We start from the raw sequence: 19856 nt of genomic DNA on the forward strand, positions 1-19856 counted from the left end.
GAGGGGCTGTAGGAAGGTGAACCCAGCGGAGAGAAGCGGCCAGGCAGGTAATACCCCGCTGCCGGGAGGAAGCCGGGGTGAGGCTAGAAAGCTTCCTACGGCCGCAGCTATTGTCTCACAGCTTCCTGTGCCGCACGGCTAGGGAAGCCACCGGTGACGCAGCCGTGGGGACTGGACTAAGTCGGCAGCAGTAGCAAGGCTCTGCCACCTTAGTCGGGATGGGTTCTTGACCGTCGGTATTGCTGAGTCACTCAAATGAAAGCGATGCAGGGCCATTCCCCATGGTTGGTGCTGGTTCTCATGCTGCTAAAAACAGCCAGTTGGCAGCATTCCTTCTCCACTTTTGTATTACCCACAAAACCCAAGTCAGCCAAAAATTTTGGGATCACAAGATTATTTTCCTCCTTCTGGATGGAAAACAATTTTTTTGACATACAAGAGTCTTGAAAATGAAAAAAAATAAATAAAATGAAGTTTCTGTTCTGATAAATGGAAGTGGAGTGGAAGGCCAGGAAATCACTCCATGAAAATTTCCCAATTGGCTTGAATAATAAGGATATGACCTTGAAGAAGTCAGCTGTCAGAAGTCAGCTGTGACATGAACATTTTCTCATAGCAGAAGATACAATCACTACCTTACCCTGGGTCTTAAGCAATGTGATTGTCCAAGGGAGAAAATGTGTGTTCAGATGGCAGCATCTTGTCCAAAACCAAAACCTAACGCAAGGCACCTCAGGTGGGAGTTCACGTGTCCTTGCACCAACTCAGGTCCTGCCTTGCTGCAAGGTATCTAAGAAAACAGCTGGAGCTTTCTGCCAACTAGGGATGAAGTCTACCTCCTCTTAGAGAAGACTTAAGAATAAATGTCACGGGCTGTTTTGTGCTGCCATGTTGGCCTCTGCAAAGGCATCAAACATCCTCCAAACTGGCCCATTGCTCCCTTTCCTTCCAAGGGCATGGAAATCTGCTCTGAGCATCAATCAGTCAGCTACAGCAGCTGTAGAAAAAACTATGAGGACAAATTTGTTTGGAATCAAACTAGAACTTCACCATGGGATGAGCACCAAGTTAAGCTGAACCCCCTCAGAAGCACCCTTTAAACAAGCAGGTCTCAGTTCTCCTTCTCTGCTGGCAGGAAGCCTCTTGACTTCAGCATATCACTTTACTCAAATACTCTCACATTTTCCTAATGTTGAAATTATAAGCTGCCAGAGCAGCTAAATATAGGAACAAAATAAACTAACTGTATGAGAAAGAAAAGGTTATTTTGTGAATTTATTAGTAATATTTCTTTTCTTTTTCTAGAGTTCCATGATGAGCTGGAAAAAAAATCCTTGTTGCCAAATCTGTACTTAATCTGATGCTTCTTTCTATATATTTTCTATATATTCTTTCCTTTTTAAGTCAAGGTTCCACTGTAAATGCAAGTTCTCCACACTGTCCTAGCCAAAATACATTCTATATTAGTGGGAACTAGGCTCTCTGGCATACAAGGAGAGAGTCTCCAGGGGTTTTTCTTCAGCAGAAGGTCTGCAATAATATGAGCACTAACTAACACTGCAATTCATGTCTCTCATTTGCATGTACAAACTTTAGCCTTTTCACACCTGCATTTCTAGCTGTGATCTCTGTGCAGATGTAAGTGACAATTTTTACCTCCTCAAGGAAACATGCGACCTAAGCTGGGTCTCTCACGGCTCTCAGAGCCCACTCGTGCTGCACGGAGCAGCTCCTGCTGCTCCTGGAGCGCAGCACCTCGGCGGGCGGCGCTGCTGGGAGGGAGCTGCCGCGGCTGATTGCTCCAAAGAACTGCGTATCTCACTGGGTTTGGGATAAACTCTTCCATCTGGACCATTAGACAAGAGATGACCTGAAATTGGAGTATGGCACAAACAGTCCTGAAACTCTTTTTTTCCCCATCTATCGGTGTTAAGTCCAGCTAACTTTTGCCATCTTCTAGAGGAAGGGAATAAAATTAGGATGCTCAGTTATATTTGTGCTTAATCAAACCCGATATTTCAAGTATGCCCAAGAAAGCTCATGCTGAGATGATGTTACACCCACTTCTGTTACTCACTTGAGGCTCTAAGCTGAGGATATGACTCATTTTCTGCATTATGCAGTGATGACCATAATGCTGTACTTCATTTAGCTGTTTGCTGTTTATTTGCTACTCTACAAAGATGAGTAAAATTGTAGACTTTGGGGGGGGGGGGGGGGGGGGGGGGGGGGGTATGTTTGTTAACCATTTCATCCCCAGTTCTGCAATCATGTTTTGGCTCTGCCTCAGACTGTAGAAGCAGCTTTATATGGTTGGTTTGGTTCGTGCTATCTCTTTTTTTTTTTCTGTTATTTTATGAAAACATAGGGATTTTTTTTTTTTTACACCATCCATCCCCTTAGCTGCTGCAGAAGTTCTAACTTCCACTTTTTTACTATATTTAATGACAACCCTGATCCCTGGTGGCTTGAGTCTGCCTAGCCCTTAACCCAGCTGATGTCTAGGTCATTGTAATGTCCAGAGGCAGGTCAGAGATGAAGACAAGATAAAGGAATACACAAGACATGGACAAGTCAGGGGTTGGAAAGCAACAAATGAGGAGGTACTATGGACTAGAAGAGGTTGGACTCCAGTTGACACTAAAAATTACACCCCTGGAAAAGGCAAGATATGACGTTTCTTTCTCCCTAGCAAGTATGCAACTCAGAACTCAGTATTAATATGCCATAGACTGGTAGACTATGAGCCATTTTCATCACCAGCCTCATCAGAAATGCTCCCAAGGTACACAAGACACATTTAGGGTTTCCTGACAAGTTTTTCAGTGTTGCAGCCTGCTGAAAAGAACTGTTCAGTACCAGAGCAGTGGTGCATTTCCCCTCAACTGAAATAAAAATCTCCTTTGCAGGAGATCTGTGCGTTCCCATGGCTAGTGAACTCACTTCCTCCTGTTTTGTTTATAGCCATATGGGAGGTTTTTCCTCCTCCATTCCCTTTTCCAAAAGCAATGAGACAATAAGACATTGTTAAGTGTTAAACATCCATGTTTCTGTTTCTTGTCTTCATAACAGGACTATTAGAATGATGAGAAATGAAACAGGGAAATTATGAGGGAGAATAGCAAAATTTAACTCAGATTTGTATCCAAAACATCAGAAAAGACATTAATAAATGGTCTATTTAAAAAAAAATATTTTTTTTTCCCCTCCAGAAAAATACCGATTAATCATATAATACTTGATGCACTAGAAAACTGTACTCTAGGAAGGGTGACTTGAACAATGCCAACTGTAACAGGGCATAGGAATGAAGCATACAGGTCACTAACTAAATGCAGTGATGCCATTTATAAAAGCATCAGGAAATAAGGTATCCATTGCTGAACTACAAATGTACAGACCCCTTTGACTGCTCAAAAAGGTGCCCCCCCGGAGGAAAAAGGCTCCAATGCAATCATGGGGGGACCTAAGGATACCTTTGGCAAAGAGAAGGATCCCCACAGTGTATGGAAGAAAACTGAGGGAGTCTGACCCCCTTCACACTCCAGGGAGAATCTTTAAGGCAAGACAAAATGAAGCTGGAATGGCTTACACAAAACCAGGAATCAGTGCAAGCAGAGGAGCCAGCTTATGGGTACTCTCACCCACATAGACATCCAGCAACAAATCAATCACTGTGCAGGAGGAGGAAATTTTCCACTATCCTCAACATGCTGGGTGTGGTGGGAGTGACAATCTGACCCCAAGCAAGAGAAGAAAACACACAGGGACAGTGAGCAACTCTGAAATTGGTGTCATGATCAGCTAAGAAGATCCCCTTGGGCTAATGAGAAGTGTCAGCCTGGTTGGTGCATGGACAGGTAGGTGGCAGGGAGGTCTGGTAGCACACCTGCTCCAGCAACCATCAGAACTTCCTCGGGACATTCAGCTCTCTGGACAAATGTGTGCCATACCAATCTGCATCAGTCACAAACCTTATCTAGTGCTTCTGTCTGCCTGAGACAGCCTTCCTGAAGCTGGATAGATTATCATATCCAATACAGTTTTGCTTGCCGGTGTTATTTTTCATATAGCAAAGCACAGTTTACTGGGCAAGAGTATGAATTGTCTTAGTCACAGATATTTAACTGATGGTCAAAGTAGTCCCAGAGCCAAACAAAGATAATGTTAAGATAAGAAAGGGCTTGTTTTAAAGGAGGCAGATAGATTCTGATGAATATTTGAGATTGTTAAATGATCAAGCATCATTGCTTTCAAACAAATGTGTGAAAAGTTATGTCATTTTACTAGGACCTGGCACATAGAGGGACAGACAAGGCAAAACAACAAAAAAGAAAACCCTGTTTAATTCAACAATAAAACATTTGACAGGGTTTGGATCATCTAGTTCAAAATTAAAATGTTTACATGAATATCAACATAAGGAAACAGTGATTGCAAACAATGGTGATAGCTCAGCTGACAGTCCCAGGATCATATCAGGTTCTCACCTCAGCAGGGGTCACAGAATTGGGGAGCCAGAAACACCATTTCCAGCTCCAAGAAGGCAGGACAGAAACCAGCAGCAAACTGAAACAGAAAGCCCTGGCTCACAGTGCAGCAGCTCAGAAGGGCAGTACTGCTGCTGGATGCGCAGCAGCGTGGGGAAAACTGGGATTCCAGGGAACAGTGGGGGATCCCCAGAAAGACTGCCATTTCTAGGGAATTTTATTTATATAACTATATGCATGTATATATAAAAATATATATGATCACTAAAGAAAGATCCTCCCACATACTTTCAGTAAGTAAGCAGTAGCCTTTAGGTCTGCTCTGGGCTTTGCTCTCCTAAAGTGAAAGCTGTCAGATTAGACAGTAATATGTCACTATTTTTCTTGCTGTTCTCCTTCTCTTTCCTATCTTTTTTTTTTTTTTTTTTTTCCCACTTCTTTTTTCCCTTGCCTTCTATTCCTGGCTCTCCCTAACCCCCTTTATTAGCATTTTGTCTCTCCACTCTTTCTTGTTCCTTCCCTGCTGCTTCTGCTCTTCTGTCATTCCCAGTCACTCATTTCTTTCATACTGAATTAACTCTACCTCTTGTCTATGCATCCTGACAATCTATCTGTTTTTAATTGTTGCACTAAACTTAGCTGGACATTTCAGACAGCCGTGTACATTTAAACTGAGGACCTTTTCAAAGTCTTCATAATTTAACTTGATTCCATGTATTGGATACAAGAGCCACATGTTTTTGCGGATCACGTATTGTTTCGCACGTGTGAATACTTATGGAACAGACGTGGATTTGGGTATCAATTGCTTTTGCTTTCTGAGCTGTCAATTAATTTTGTACTATGTAATAGCACTGTTACTTTGAAACATGCAGAGATTTTCTCCATACTTCAAAAAATACGGTGTAAATATAACATATGAGGACTCACAATGCTGAGTGGGCTTTGCTTGCCTCCTTTCACAGGTGTAAAAGAAGCACTCACAGGCAACTGCCCATCAGGACTAACAGGGTACTGGAGTTTGAGCAGCATCAAGACCATATTCCTTCTCCATCCACATCAGCCTTGACAACGACTCTTCACAGACGCTGCCAGTATTTCTAAGGCTTATTGATTCATCCCAGCAAACTCCCTGGAAATGAACAATTAATCTATTGCGTCCTCAGAGCTGATCTAGTAGCCTTTACTCTGAAAAAAACCTTTTCTGTGTCACATCCTGGTCCTAAGTCTATAATGAAGGGGAGAGAAGAGGGAGAAAATCATCATGGGTTCTGGCAAAGGCGTGTGAGAATTGATAATTCCTTTTCAGTACTTTAAGCCTTAAAATGAATGTTAAAATCCTACCCTAGGTGTGGGTGTCCCCAGCACATCTTTGTATCAAATGTGTGCATCTCCAGGGAGCAGTGGACAGAGACTAACACTGAACTAAATGGAGGGGAAAAGTTCTCACACTGATTCAATTAGAGTGGTCTATGTTGTAATATAGCTTAAGGGATAACTGAAACTTTTGGAGAGAGCTTCTTTTTTTGTTGTTGGTTGGTTTTTTTTTTCCCTTTTTCTTTCTTTTGGCTGCTGCCACATGGAGCTCATTTCACATTTCAACTATAATGTAAGTGATACAGAAACACAGTTCTCACATTGTGTCAGATCCACTGGTGCTGAATCCACAGGCACCCTTCTTCAAGTAGTCTGAGAATACAACCATGCACCGAGCTGTATCTTTTCCACCCAACTCCTGCCCCACCTGGGTTTTCAAGTAGATGTGTTTTCTTTCTGGCTTCTACCCAGAAAATAGTAAGTGACCACCAGAAAATGATCCATCTCATTCAGTTTTCTGGGAAAAAACTACAAATGTTAAATCATGACAGTTGTTCTCTACTACAGTGACGTGAAGCACAGGATATGTGTAAAGAAAAAAAAAAAAGGTACTATTAACCCAATATGTCAATAGAAGTAGAAATCCAAACCTAATACAATGAGGCTGCACCGACTTGTTACTACTGTGCTGAAGCATAATTCCTGACAAGTTCTCCATGAGCCCTTCCATCTGAGGTAGCCAGCAGTCTGAAAACATCACAGAAATATTTTGTCTGGGGGCTCCAGAAGCTGGGGCTGCTTCATATACTGTGGTATTGCAGCAATGCCCAAATCTTGTTTTAAAAGTAAACAATTATAACAACAGTGATAAAGATAAACCACAAAGAAAATTGCCACTCCTGGAATTCCCTATGTGAGATGAGTGTCTTCCCCTCAGAAATCACCCACTGCACTTGATTGTCTTCAGCAAACTGTTTCCTCTAATACTTTATAAATATTTGGTTCTTATTCAAATAAAACCCAATAACTGACCATATAAAGAATATTAGAATTTATGCACGATCTAATAAATTGTGAGCATCTTTGACTCTGCTGTACTGAGATCTACAGCCCTGGTGATGTTGTTGTACAAATGACAAATGCTGCTATATAGTAGAAGCTGTCCTGTGCCCATGCATTAACAAATGTGAGGGATGTAGGGAAAGGGGTATTTCCATAGCCTACATTTTTTTTTTTTTCCTTTCTCATTTCACATTTTGCAATCACAGGTGTGATCATTTGCTCATGATCAATGGACCACACCGTAGTTTCTTGGGTCTAAGGAATACAAAATGAAGGGTTATCACAAAGAATTTCAGTACACGTGTACAAAACTATTTTTGGTTGTCACAAGGTCTCAGTTGCCAATGGAGGATTTTTTTATAAGAATGTGCTGCATCCTGCAGGTATGTACAAGAAAATCTGTCTATGAAGATTACTTGACACCTAACTCTCCTACGAAGCACTGCCCTGCACTCTGCTTTACTAGGGTTGGTACAGGGCTGCACTTCAAAACACAAGGGCTCGGCATGACTTGTTACATGAAGGGCATTTTCCCAAAGGAGAGAACAATGGTGACAAATATGGAACAGGGCAACGGTACAAGGCTGCTAACAGGATGGAATGGCCAGCCCCTGGAATACCAGAGAGAGCAATGGGAGTAAGAGCAGCAGCAAAGGAAAGAAAAAAAAAAAAAAGTGAGGAGATCGAGAGGGCTAAAGGAGAAACGTGCGACTGCGTATTTATATCCCAGGCGTTCCTCACATTTCAAGACCGAAGAAAGAGCGTCCTATGAGCTGGGAAACCCCTCCCGCCCACCATGACTTTTCTGGGTATATTCGGGCAGCCGGACGACGCTGAGAGCACCTGGGCCACGGCCGGGGCAGGCAGCGAACCGCCCTTCTGCAGCGGGCAGCCGCAGGACCCCTCCACCGCGCAGGGCCCCTCCACCGGGCAGGGCCCCTCCGCGCGGGCTGCCGGCTGGGCTCGACCCCCGGGCCGGGGCTGTGCGGGACGAAGCGGTGCGGGGCCGGCAGGGGGCACCGGCGGGCCGGGCCGCCGGAGTCACGGCGAGCGCTCGGAGGGGGAGATAAAGATATAAGGGCTGCCCGCATCGGGCCAACTGCAACTACTTAGGGTGTATTTCTGCTTTAAACTCCAGAACATGTAATGTGGAACATCAGAAAGGCACATGGGTGAACTCTCCGCCTCTAATGGGAAACAGTTGAGAGTTCTACCAAATCTGTCACTTTTTAAATGAAAACATGAAAAAGGGCTAAGAAAAAACACAACAACAACAAGTTGGAATAATGAACTTCGATTCGGATACTGAAAAATTTTCCTCAAGGAATGGAAAACTTGATGGGAGGAAAACAAAACAAAACAAACCCAAAATCTTACAGTGCTTGTAGCAGCCTGAGCAGACATTCCTCCCTGTAATCCCCTTGCTCCCTTCTCGCTCCGGGAAGGGAAAAAAACCCCCTTCTGTGATGGCTCGTAGAGATTTTGGGACCTTAGGATGTTTAAACAAGTGGTTCCTATTTCTATTCCAGGGCAACTGGTGACTGTCCCAGACAACACTTGGCTGCTCTGGGCTGAACTGAACCGTAGTTTATCAAAAAAGGCAAACGAGGAGGCTTCCAAAGCAAGCTCACTGATTTGTGGAAAGAGTAAAAGAGAGAAGGGCTGTTCAGGAGGACTGCAAGCACGGAAGCCAGAGCGGGAGGTTCCTCTACAGGAGATGTGGTCAACGATGTGTGTTTAAAAAGACCTCACGGATTCTTCTGCCAATTTTTAAAACCTCCTGTTTCTTTTTTAAAAAACGTCCCCGTACCTTGGAGGCATCATAGGAACCAGAAAGGCACCTGTGAGGCCAGGGGACAGAGAAGTCGCCCTGCCCGCCCGCCTCGCCTACCCGCCGCGCAGCGGGGACATCAGATCGTTGCCGTGGAAATCCGTGAGGCACGAATAAAGTGCCTCCGGGAGCATCTCCCACTGGTGCTAGTGGGGATCTCAGCTGCGGTTCCCAGTGGGTGTGTATCCCTCCCGCCTCGTTCGAGGATGGTTTGGGAGGCAGCGCGCAACCTTAGCAGCGGGTCCGGGCTGAAAACCTTGTTGAAAAGGAATCACGGGAGAAATCCGGCTGTCCAAACCTCAGCCTGCTGAGACCTGCCCCTTCCCGAAACCATTCCCAGCCCCACCCCGGGCCCGGAGAGTATATGTTTGTGTGGGGGCTTCTACTAGCCAGGCAGCAGCGGCGCTGAACATTTGCCGGGGCGATGCCGCTTCACAAGCGCTTCGCCGTCCGGGCTGTGCGAGCTGTTACCGGCGCCCCGTCTGTGTCGGGGCTGACAAGTCCCCCCACCCTGGCCAAGGCCTCGGCGGGCTGCAGCGAGGGGCGGCTGCCGGGCAGCCTTATCACTACAGTCACTATTCGTACGTGAGCGCCAGGAGCCTTAGGAGTCGTGTATCAGATGCCACAGTCGCTGATAAGCACCAAGCGATATTGCCTCCCAAAGCAAGGAGCGGAGGAAACATCGTCAACAACATGTGCCTGATACTTTTTTTCCTGAACATCTTGTTAAAAGCAACACCTGAAAAAAGATGAGTAGGGAGTGATCCGGTTTTGTTTCTTCCCCCTTTTGATAACTTAGGACATTACGCCTCGTGTTGTGCTCAGCTTCGCCCTGTCCTTTATTGATTGTTTGGGTTTTCACAGAACAGAACGATAATAATTTGAAAAATCACTGTTATCGTTGGGAAAAAACGGGGGAACACGCACCGTATCTGAAACAACAGGTCACAGACTCTTCCGAGCGGCAGGGTCGCCTGCCCGCCTCTAACGCCCGATCTTGGCACGCACCACTTGCCCGAAGGAGTGGCATCTGCCTCGCCACGGACCTGTTTCCCACACTCGTCCAGAGCCCGCTTCCCCAAACCTCACGGTTTTTCAGACACTGCCGCCCCAGCCAAGTGCCAGAGTTGATAGCGAAATGCCCTCTCGAGGGCCAGACCGCAGGCTGGTGCGGTTTGCGCCGCTCCCGCGCTGCATAATGTAATCGAAAAGAGAGAGTGTAAACGAGAAATGTGTATTCCGTCCTGTTTCTTCGTAATCGCTCCGAATTAGCTATTCATGTAGTGTGAGGGGTGAAATCCCGTTGGGGAGAGAGAGAAAAAAAAAATATTAAACGACGGTAGGTGACCCCTTCATGCAACACCTTGCAATGCAGGTCATTGCAAGGACCTGTTGGGAGTCAGGAGCCCCCGCCGCTGCCGGAGGAGGCTCCTCGCTCGGACGGGCTGCGGGGCCGGCTGGGTGCCCTCGCCCTCCGGGGAAACCGAGCTCGGGACCCCGGGACTTGAAAGCAGGCTGTATTCCCTCCCGAAGCAGAGCAGGGAAAGCCAGTGCTTCCTCTCAGATCCCACCTGAGGAGATTTCTTGTAGTATTTCCTCGCTGTGCAACTCGAGGGAGAGCAAGGCTCCCCTCCCCTGCACAATACATTTGTGCTCCATGTTCCTGTACAGCCCCTCCTCGGGATACCGGGCAGGTCCCTGCAGGGTGAGCGGGCGGGCTCCCGCGGCGCGCAGCACAGCTCCGGTGCTCGCCGCCCCGCTCCGTGTGCTGGGGAAGGAACAAGCACGAGATTTTCTCGAAAGACAAATTCTGCTTCAGGCGATATGAAGCTGATTTTGAACGAATTCCCACCAGCCCACCAAATCATGCAGCTGCTTCTTTCTCTAATAAAAACTCATGTGGTTTCTTAACTATAGAAGGAAAAAGGAAAAATATGTCCATCCAAGTAAACTATAAGTGAAAACTTATTGATTACCTCCGCCTTCCTGTCTCTGATCTGATTAATCATTTACCATGATGCTTGCCGAGTCACTTCTGTGTTTCCCGCTGCCTGAGTCCTGTTAAGACTCTTCCAGAAGGGCGGCTGTGATGTTGAGACCAACATACTGTAAACAACCACAAGAAGCAGAGCTAATGTTTTCAATACAGCTCAAGGACTAAAATAAACTCATTGGGTTAGGCCAGCCTGAGCGATTGTTTTGGTGAGCGCTTCCCAGGCCCGCTGCTAAGTACATCCCCGATGGCTACCTGGGGCTGCCGGCAGTGCCGCGGCGGCCCTGGGCGGCGGAACGGGCCGGCGGGTGGGCGCCGAGCCCCGCCGGGAGGACCCCACTCCCCTCTACCCCCTCCCTATCCTCCTGCCCTGCGCAGGGCCGCATCTCTGCTGCGGGGCAGATGTTTCACCGCCGCAGAGGAGAGTCCTGCCAAGACGCGGAGATGACCCGCAGAGCCAGGGACGGGCTTCTATGGAAGTGCGCATAGGTGGATGGAGAAGGCGCCGGGGAGCCGCAGAGCCAGGAGCCCCGCCTGAGGCCCGGCTCCATCCCCAGACCGCGGCTCCATCCCCAACTCCCGGCCTCCGGGGTGTGCCCAAGGCAGGCGGTCTGGTTATCCTGGCCCTGTCTGTCGCCCACAACAGTGTTTTTTCTGTCCTTGCAGTATTTTTTTTCATCTTTTATTGGCTAAAGCACCGCCCTGGCTGCGGGTGCCCTCCCGCACCAAGCTGGCTCTCTACGTTTGAGGCTGACCAGCTTCTCCTGCGAGTGGGCAGGACCGGACCCCGCCGGACCGGCCAAGCCCCGGCGAGGGGAAATGAGGGGTCCCCACTACCTGCCCACCGCCCGCCGCGTTGGGCCGCCCTCCGGCAGCGCCGGGCCCGCAGCTCGACGCAGCGGACGAGCAGCCAGGGAGAGGTGGCCGGGAACCGCGTCCGTCGCACACGCAGAGAGGAGATTTTTAAAGTAACAAATGTACTTTTTTATTTTTGAAACAAAAATATCATTTTCGGCTTAACAATAGCCGGATCTCGCTGAATGAAGCCTTTGCATATTTTCCTGTTTTAATTGGTTGTATAATAAACAGTCCTGACCCCGCACTCTCTTTTCAATGAGTTCAGGGTGAAACACGGACCATGGGACTGGAAATGACTTTTTCACCACTTAAAACACGGACAAGAATACCAGGAATCAGGCGGTATTAAACAGCCGCCGCTGCCTGGGCGGGAGGGGGGCGCAAGGTGAAAGCTGTGTGTGTGTGTCCTCCCGGAGCACAGCCCTGCCCGGCCCGCAGCCGCTGGCGCCCACGAGCCTCGGACACAACGAGAAGAGCCGGGGCGCCCCAGGCCGGGACTGCTGCCCTCCTCTGGAGTACCCCAGCGCCCCACTCCCGGGCGGCTGCCCCCACACTCCCGTCGGGCTGCAAGCAGCGGGCAGCGGTGCCGTGCCATGCCGTCGGGGAGCACTCTCGGCGCCGAGGGTTCTGCCACTCTCTGGGCCCGGCCCGGGCTCGAGGGCCGCGCAAAAGACAGGAGAGAAAAAAAAAGCCCTGTGGCCGCCAAACCGCCCCCAGGCCTGGCACTGCCCCAGACGCTGGAGCTACCGGGGACGGTGGGAGCCCGCTCAGCCCCGGGCAGCAAACCCTTCCCTTTCCCCGAAGGGTACAGGCAGCGCGCACCAGCGCCGGCCGTGGCTAAGGCAGACGGCTTCCACGCCCGCTCCGTGAAGGGAGAAAACAGCTCTCGCTCTCCTGCTTTTATCTCTCGCCAGCGTTGCATAAACCTGGGGCCGCTGCAACAGAGCAGCGGAGGCAGCTCAGACAGATCTGCCCCCAGCCCCTGTCCCGGCTCCGGCCTCCCGAGCAGCCCCGCGGCGGGCGGCGGCCCCGAGGCCGGAGGAGGCTCCGCGCCGCTCTGCTGTCCCGGGAATCGAGTCCTGCTTCGCGGAGCGTTCGTCCTGCCGTCATTTATACAGTGGAGACAGGCCTTACATAAAGAGAAAACGCAAGAGACGGGCTCCAGGCTCCTTGCTTTCCTAAGGGGCCGGCGAGGCTGGTGGCGCGGCACGGCGGCAGGTGGGAGCCGCGGGAGGAGGTGACGGGGCAGCCCAGGGTGAGGGACCGCGGAGCCGCCGTGGACAACTCCTGACCTGCGCCGTTCGTGCCCACAGGGCTGGCTGCACATGGGGTCGGTACAGCCGTCCCAAGTGCCGCTGTCCTGGGATAAGGGCCTGATGCTGCACAGCAGCAAGGCCGCCCAGTGGTTTGGGGACGCGGGGGGACAAGTCTCTCACGGGACGCCCAGTCCCTGCGTGCCTAGGCCTGGGTGCTTGCCAGCGCACAGTGAGGTCCTCGGCGGCTCCGCACCAGCTCGGTGCTTACTGCCCAGTGAGCAGGGATGTGATGGCAGCCACCCTCCCGAGACCGCCGGCAGCCCGCTCCAGAGCCGCGTTGCTGCCGGCAGGACGAGTCTTGCCAGAGCGCGGGCATTACAGCCCGGGCCGTCGGCCGGACTGTCGCCTTGGTTTCCCGTCCCCTCTGTGAAGGTCTAAGGGTAGAGCAACGCGGCGATGCCGGGGGCACGGTCGGGCTGGAAGCAGACCCCGGAGCCACGTCAGCTCCGTCCCATCGGGCCTGGGAAGGGCAATGGTCCATATTGGGGCTGCTCGGGCGGTTCTGAGGGCAGGGTGGAGGGAAGGGTTAGCAGCCGTGGCCAGGATTCAGTGGCTGTTTAATAAAACACGCGAGTTTACATTCAGTGCAGCTTCTGTTTATAAAATACAGAAAACGATCGTGAAAACATCCTACAGGCACGACGGCGGCAGCGGCTGACTAGGGGACGCGCTGTTGCAGGGAGCGGCGGGGGGCGGGGGGAGGAGTGGTCGGGGTGCAGGTGAGCAGAGCCCCGGCCGGGTACAAGGAGCCTGGCAGACGGCTAGACCCCCCAGCCTGGCATGGTGAGCGGCCTCCCCAAGTCCTGCCCGCCCGCATCTCTCCCCTGGCCGGCTCAGGCCCCGGGGAACCCCAGTAGAGAACCCCCGGAGGGTGAAGGCAGGTCGGGGACCCCGAAGGCACCTCTGTCTGCCCCCAAGCAGCTCCACCCTCCCGCACTGTGCTCTTTTGGGCAGAGAGGCCCTTGTCCAGAGGCAGCCTATGACGGAGCAGCGGTCAAATGCTCGCCCACCGCTCCTGGGGGTCTGTGAATGATGCCACATGTCCCCTCTACAGTCAACTGCCACCTGCGGGCGCCGGGGACGTCAGAGAGGACCGCTCTGGCAGCGGCCAGCAGAGCCAGAGGTAGCAAAGGCGTGAGTCGGGCCGTGTCCCATGTATGCTGGCAGCTTCTGGGCCGCTCACCGCCTGAACCATCCTTCCGCTTTCCTTTTCATCGGTTTTCGTATAAGCTCTGGGCTCACTTCTTTTCTCCCAGCCCCCAGGGCAGCCACTCGGCCCTGCACACAGCGCGAAGCGGCCCTGACACTGGGGCCACGCAGTGACCTCTTTTTTCCGCAGCTCCCCGTCTCTGCCTGCCCAGGAGCAGAGCCCCACGGCCGCCTCACAGGTCCCAAAGCCCTCCCGTTCGGGCCAGGGCCTGGGGACCAGGGGCAGAGGGCACAGCAAGGGCTCCAGCCCACAGAGAGGCCAGGCTGGCCCTGTGGGTGGCCCTGGAGCCCTTCTCCCCTGGCCGTGCCCGCTGCGCCGCGTTGCGGTAGAGGACGCCGGTCCCCGTGTCCCCCCACTGATTTCTGCGACCGAGCTGGAGGCTGCTGCTTCCTTCCTTGCGGGGAGAACACTGTAGGCCCTGGTAGGCAGGGAGAGTGTCAGGCAAGGCCCATTCTGCACCCAGCAGGTCTTTCGTGGGCCCTGCCGCAGGTCCCCAGTAGCAGGAGGGTAATGCTGATCCCCGGTACAGAGTTTTGCTACTGGTACCCCCTCTACGGGGGAGCAGGCTGCCCGCGCAACCCGGAACAAGCAGAACACCCGCATCCCCACTCCCGCACGCAGAACAACAGGCCTGGCCCCAGCTGGCGTCTAAGGGGACCCGCCGTGCCCTGGGACCGGCTCCGGGCGGGGGTCACCTCGCCGCCTCCGTACCCATCTGAGCCCACCGGCGTCCGCTCAGGGGCCGCTGCCTGCGAGCGCAGGCGGGCTTTGAAGCGAGGCCCAGGCCTCGGGGCTCCGCTGCCAGAGCCAGCGGCCCGGCGGGGAAAGTGAGACCCTCGGCGGTTCCCAGCACAGCACGGGCACCGCTGTGCCGGCCAGGGCCGCGGCCTCGGGCAGGCGCGGAAGAAATGAAAGCAGAGCCGGGGTGTACGGCGGCAACAGCCCCCCGCACTGCCCACAGGGCTCTTTCTCCAGGAGCCCCGGGAGAGCCGGGCCCGCGAGCGAGGTGCTTGTGGCTGCCGGCGTCCGGGAGCGCGGCCGCTGCCGGGCCCGCCCGCCCGCCGCGCCAGCGGATCGGTCGCCGCATCTCCTCGGCGGCCGCCGAGACAGCACCGGGCGCCGGTCGGCGCGGCCCCGCCGGACCTCTCCCGCCGGTGCGTAGTCCGCCACGGCTGCGAGACAGAACCGAGACACTGTCCAAGCACAGCCCACGTATTTAAGGCAGCCGAGCAGGCAGTACGCGGCTGTGGAGCGCGCTGCAAAGCCGCTGCCGGGGCGCGGGGTCGGGAGCGGTGCCCGCCGCCGGGAACCGGCCGGACAGAGCGGAGCGTCCCCGGCCCACGGCGCCCGCCCTGTTCTCCGCTGCCGATTCTCGATCCCGAGCACGGAGGAGCGGACAGAAATAAAACGATGTGGAAAGAAGGAAAGGCGTTTTATTGGAGACTTTACAATGCTAGAAAGTACAATAAAAGTGCTATTTCACTCTAGAAAAGTTGGTCCCAAACTGGTACTAAGCCACAGCATCTATCAGCTTACATAAACATTTATAAAATCGCTATGAACTGGCCCCTGTATTATAAACGCTATTTTTTTTTTCACATTAATCTATATAAAATTGAAGAATCAAAACTTTTTAAGAAAAAGGGCAAGCATTCAAAAGCAGAACCTACCGAATAATCAATTTTGGGCCAGGTTCGGGGTCAAAAAAACGAAGATAGTTTAAACTTTCATTATTAATAATAATATGCACACGGAAAATATTCCAATTTATAGGAAACCGTCTTTTTTTTTTTTTAATAACATCAAAAATTTTTTTTAGACCTGTATAAAATTACTTTTAAGACCTCAGAGGACATTGTCTCCTTTAAAAAATATATTTATCGCTGCCGAAACGTTTAACGAGTGACCCTGGCAGGTTTTGTTTGTTGGTTTCTAATAAACCAGCAATATCGCACATCTCCTGCTGTTACAGCAGTTCCCACGTAAGTACTATTTTGACGGAAAGCCACAGCTCAGAAGAAGCGCAGTGCTTTGCAGACCGAGAAAGAAGAAAAAAAAGACGAAGAGGAGGAGGAGGACGAGCACCGCGGGCACACGGCAGTGTCTAGGCCCCGACAGCCCCGCACTGCCACGCGTGGAAATGCCTCCGCTATTTACAAGCTCCGCTTTACTCTCTCCAACGGTGAGTCCGAAAAGATTACGGCCGAATTATAGCGGAGCAGAATTTTGAGGGCTGAACACCCTATTTTTAATTACATGCTCCCCGCCCGGCCCCCTCACAACCACACACACACCAACAGAGAAACGAACGGTAAATCCAAGCTAGCCGGCCCGGCGCAGCCCCGCTGTGGAAGCTCCCGCACTTACACACTGCTTTCTGCTCCTCGTAGGACGGCTCCTACACTTACAATACATACGGAGCTGGGCTACTATTTTCCCACCGCAACAGTTTGCACACAGAGAGCGGGAAGTCCGCAGCTAGAGAGAAGGAGAGACACAGAGAGCGACGGAGAACGCGGCGGGATCGGAGAGGGGCAGCGGGGCCCGGGCAAAGGCATTTCTGCAGCGGCGGCCGGCCGGAGCCTCCCTTAGATGTCTATGCGGGAGTGCAGGGCGCTGTGTTTGCTGTCGTGCTCCCAGTAGGAACAGTGCATCATGGACAGCTCGGCGGGCTGGCGGGCGCAGGCGAACTGGAGGCCGGCTCCGTTCGCGGCCGGGGCCGCGGGTGGCGCGGGGCTGGCCGGGCTGAGCTGCTGGGGGTGGTGGGCGTGCGGGTGGTGGTGGTGGCCCATGCCGTTGTAGGAGTTCACCATGCTGGGCAGCGCCATGCTCTGCACCCGCGAGTAGGGGCTGTAGGAGGCCGGGCCCGAGAGTCCTTTCACATTGACGGGGCTCACGTTCCCGCCAGACATCTGGCAGGAGGCGTAGGGCATGGGCGCGGGGGGCTGCGCCAGCGGCCACGAATTGTTCATGAAGGTGGACTGCAAGTACTTGGGCGGGGAGAGGTAGCCGTAGGTGTCGGGGCTGAAGAGGGTCTTGCCGGGCTGGAAGTGGGTTGGGGGCGGCCGGAAGGGCCGCTTCATCCTTCGTCTCCTGCGGTAGTTGCCCTTCTCGAACATGTCCTCGCAGGCCGGGTCCAGGGTCCAGTAGTTGCCCTTGCGCTCGCCGCCCCCCTCCCGGGGCACCTTGATGAAGCACTCATTGAGGCTGAGGTTGTGGCGGATGCTGTTCTGCCAGCCCTTCTTGTTCTTCTCGTAGAAAGGGAACTTGCTGATGATGTACTGGTAGATCCCGGACAGCGTGAGCCTCTTCTCCGCGCTCTCCCGGATGGCCATGGCGATAAGGGCCACGTAGGAGTACGGGGGCTTCTGCGAGGGGTCCGGCTTTTCGGGGCCCTTGTCGGCGCTCAGCTCCTCCTTGCCCCGCTCTGGCTCCTTGCTGCCGCTGGTGTCATGAGCCAGCAATGCCACTGTGTCCCCCTCGCCGTCCGGGTAGCTGCTCATCATGGTGCCCCGCGTCCGCAGCCCGCGGCGCAACGCCGCACGATGCGGAGCGCTGCCCGGTGCGACGTGTGCCGAGTCCGGTGCTGGCGGCCGTCCCGCCGCGGACTCGCCGAGACCGGGATCGAAGCCGGGACCGGGATGGAGATCGGGAGGCGCCTCTCGCGGCGCCGCTGGTCCGTGCAGCGCGGCGGCGGCGGCGTCCCTGCCCCCGCGGGCTCCGCTCCCCTCTGCCGCGGCGGCCGGGCTCTTTTCTGATTTGTATGGGCCCGGCCGAGTTCCGCTTTCGTCAGGATCCCGCTCCCCTATCGCCGCCGAGCCGCTGGGCACGGCCGAGTTCACCCCGCAGTCACGGCGCCGCGCTCAGCTCCGCGCACACGCGGCCCGACGTGGCCCCGCGGAGCGGCGCGGAACCGCCCCGGCTCGGCCGCGCCGCCGGGGGCGGGGGGGGACACATACGTCCGGGGGGTGCTAAGCGAGGCCCCGCCGCCCGCCCGGGGAGCTCGGCGGGGCCCGTAGAGCTGCGCTACCCTCCCGCCCGGGCAGGGGCCGCGCTGGAGGCGGTGGGTGCGAGGGGGTGTGCCCGCAGCCGAGGCGCTCGCCCCTGCCCGGCGCTGTCACACGTCCAGCCGCACACGCGGCTGCGTTTATATGTCTTGGCCCTGGGCCCCGCCAACCGATCGCGCCCGGGGAGCACAAGGAGGCTGTTGCCGCTCCCTGCAAGTCGGTTCTTGCAGCCCTTATTTGCAGGAGGCAGAGAGCAAGAGGTGTCGCGTCGCTCCTTCTCCCTCCCCGCAAAGTACGCGCAGGCACCCAACGCGCTTGCTGGGCTGAAAGCGGCCCCGAGGGCCGGGGCAGGGTGGCGAGGCCGGGAATGACACACCAGGCAACTTTCCTGCTCGTTCCCCTGGAGGGTTCCGGCTTATTTCACACAGTTCCTGGAGCACCAACATTCCCCGTCTCCTTCCCCTTTTCTGCCTCCAGGTAGAGCCTCCCCGAGCCGCTGAAAGGCAACCTCAGCTGGCCCGAGCACATGAGCTGTCGTGTAATAATAAATCACAAACACTGGGCTGCTCCAACCACGGGTAAAGAGGTGAGCAAGCGGCCAGGGGATGCCGTGCACTGATTTCTAACGGAGCCTTCGGCCCAATCCCGACAAGCGGGGCGAACTGGCCCCGTTTGTCCCCCTGAACCCCACCTGCCCACCGGACAACGCGGCCGCCGGCAACCGCAGGAGCCGGGCCGAGCTCCGCAGGGCCGGGGCCACCTGCGCTCCCCAGCAGCCGCCCCCGCCCGGCCCTCGGGGCCCGGTGCCGCGGTGAGCCCGCTGCTGCCTGTACGGCTCTGCTCCGGTGATCTGCCTGCACGGACTTCACCTCCCCTCCCGTATTCAAGTACAACTCGGTGTTTCCCTTCGGACTGCCCAGAAGCGGCCCTCGGAGGGGCTCCACGTACACCTCGGGGCCCGTCGAGTGGCGGGCCAGCAGGTCACGGCCGTAAGACTCGTTTCTGCCGTTCTTGAACGTGAACCGCTGCACAAGCGCTATTCCCCGCCCCGCGCATTCAACGTGCTACATCAGTTTTCGCAACCAAATGCAAGCTGGAGGGCTGGCTTCTCTCAGCGTGCCCGGTGCAGCCGGCCTCTGCAGTCGGGCTACCCGTGGGCTTCGACATCTCCCGCATCTAACTCAGTCCCTCTTGCCTGGCCAAGGGCACAAGGTGTTCCTGCTTCCCCTCCTCAGGAGAGGCTGTTTGTGCGTGAAGGCAGTCGAAGATGTATAAACGTATTTTAACCGAGAAATAAAATAACCCATCGAGGATAGATTATTTTTATTTTATTTCTCGGTTTAAATACGTTTCTGCATCTTCGCCTGTAGCCATATAACGAATTCCTCATCGCCCATCGGCGGTGAAAGGCATGCCCTAAAACCTGGACTGCGTAAATTCGGTCACACCAACGAGGCCCCTATATTTCCGCACACAGCCGCGGAACAGCGCACGCCTCCCCTTAAGCACTCCCCTAACGCACACAAGCGAAACCGCGGAGGGCTGAGGCCGGCAGGAAAGCTTCTACCAAGGGTTCCCCTCCACAGCCGGCCCCAGCAGCTCTCTCGCGCGGGGCGGTGGGGCAGCCGGAGCCAGCTGTGCCCCGCCGAGGCGGCGCTCCCGGGGCCGGGGCGGCCGGGCTCCCCAGGGCCGAGCCAGCTTCTTTCTGCTGGCCACCCATGCTGCTCTCTCTCGGCGCTCCCTCTCAGGCATTTCCGCGGCGAGGCCCGGTG

The 19856-nt window shown here is 54.2% G+C and overlaps 1 protein-coding gene across 1 annotated transcript; it reads right to left on the minus strand.

The window, feature by feature from the left end:
- Positions 1-15536: 15536 nt before the first annotated feature.
- On the minus strand, positions 15537-17612 carry FOXL2 (forkhead box L2). The gene has a single exon (XM_051626266.1). The coding sequence runs from the start codon at positions 17581-17583 to the stop codon at positions 16666-16668; it is 918 nt and encodes a 305-aa protein (XP_051482226.1). The 5' UTR covers positions 17584-17612; the 3' UTR covers positions 15537-16665.
- Between the last annotated feature and the right edge of the window lie 2244 nt (positions 17613-19856).

Source organism: Apus apus, chromosome 8 (assembly GCF_020740795.1).
Source record: "Apus apus isolate bApuApu2 chromosome 8, bApuApu2.pri.cur, whole genome shotgun sequence".
Classification (NCBI taxonomy): Eukaryota; Metazoa; Chordata; class Aves; order Apodiformes; family Apodidae; genus Apus; species Apus apus.

Excerpts from the sequence above, each read along its gene's own strand:
- FOXL2 (XM_051626266.1), bottom strand. The coding sequence starts at position 17,583 with ATGATGAGCAGCTACCCGGACGGCGAGGGGGACACAGTGGCATTGCTG.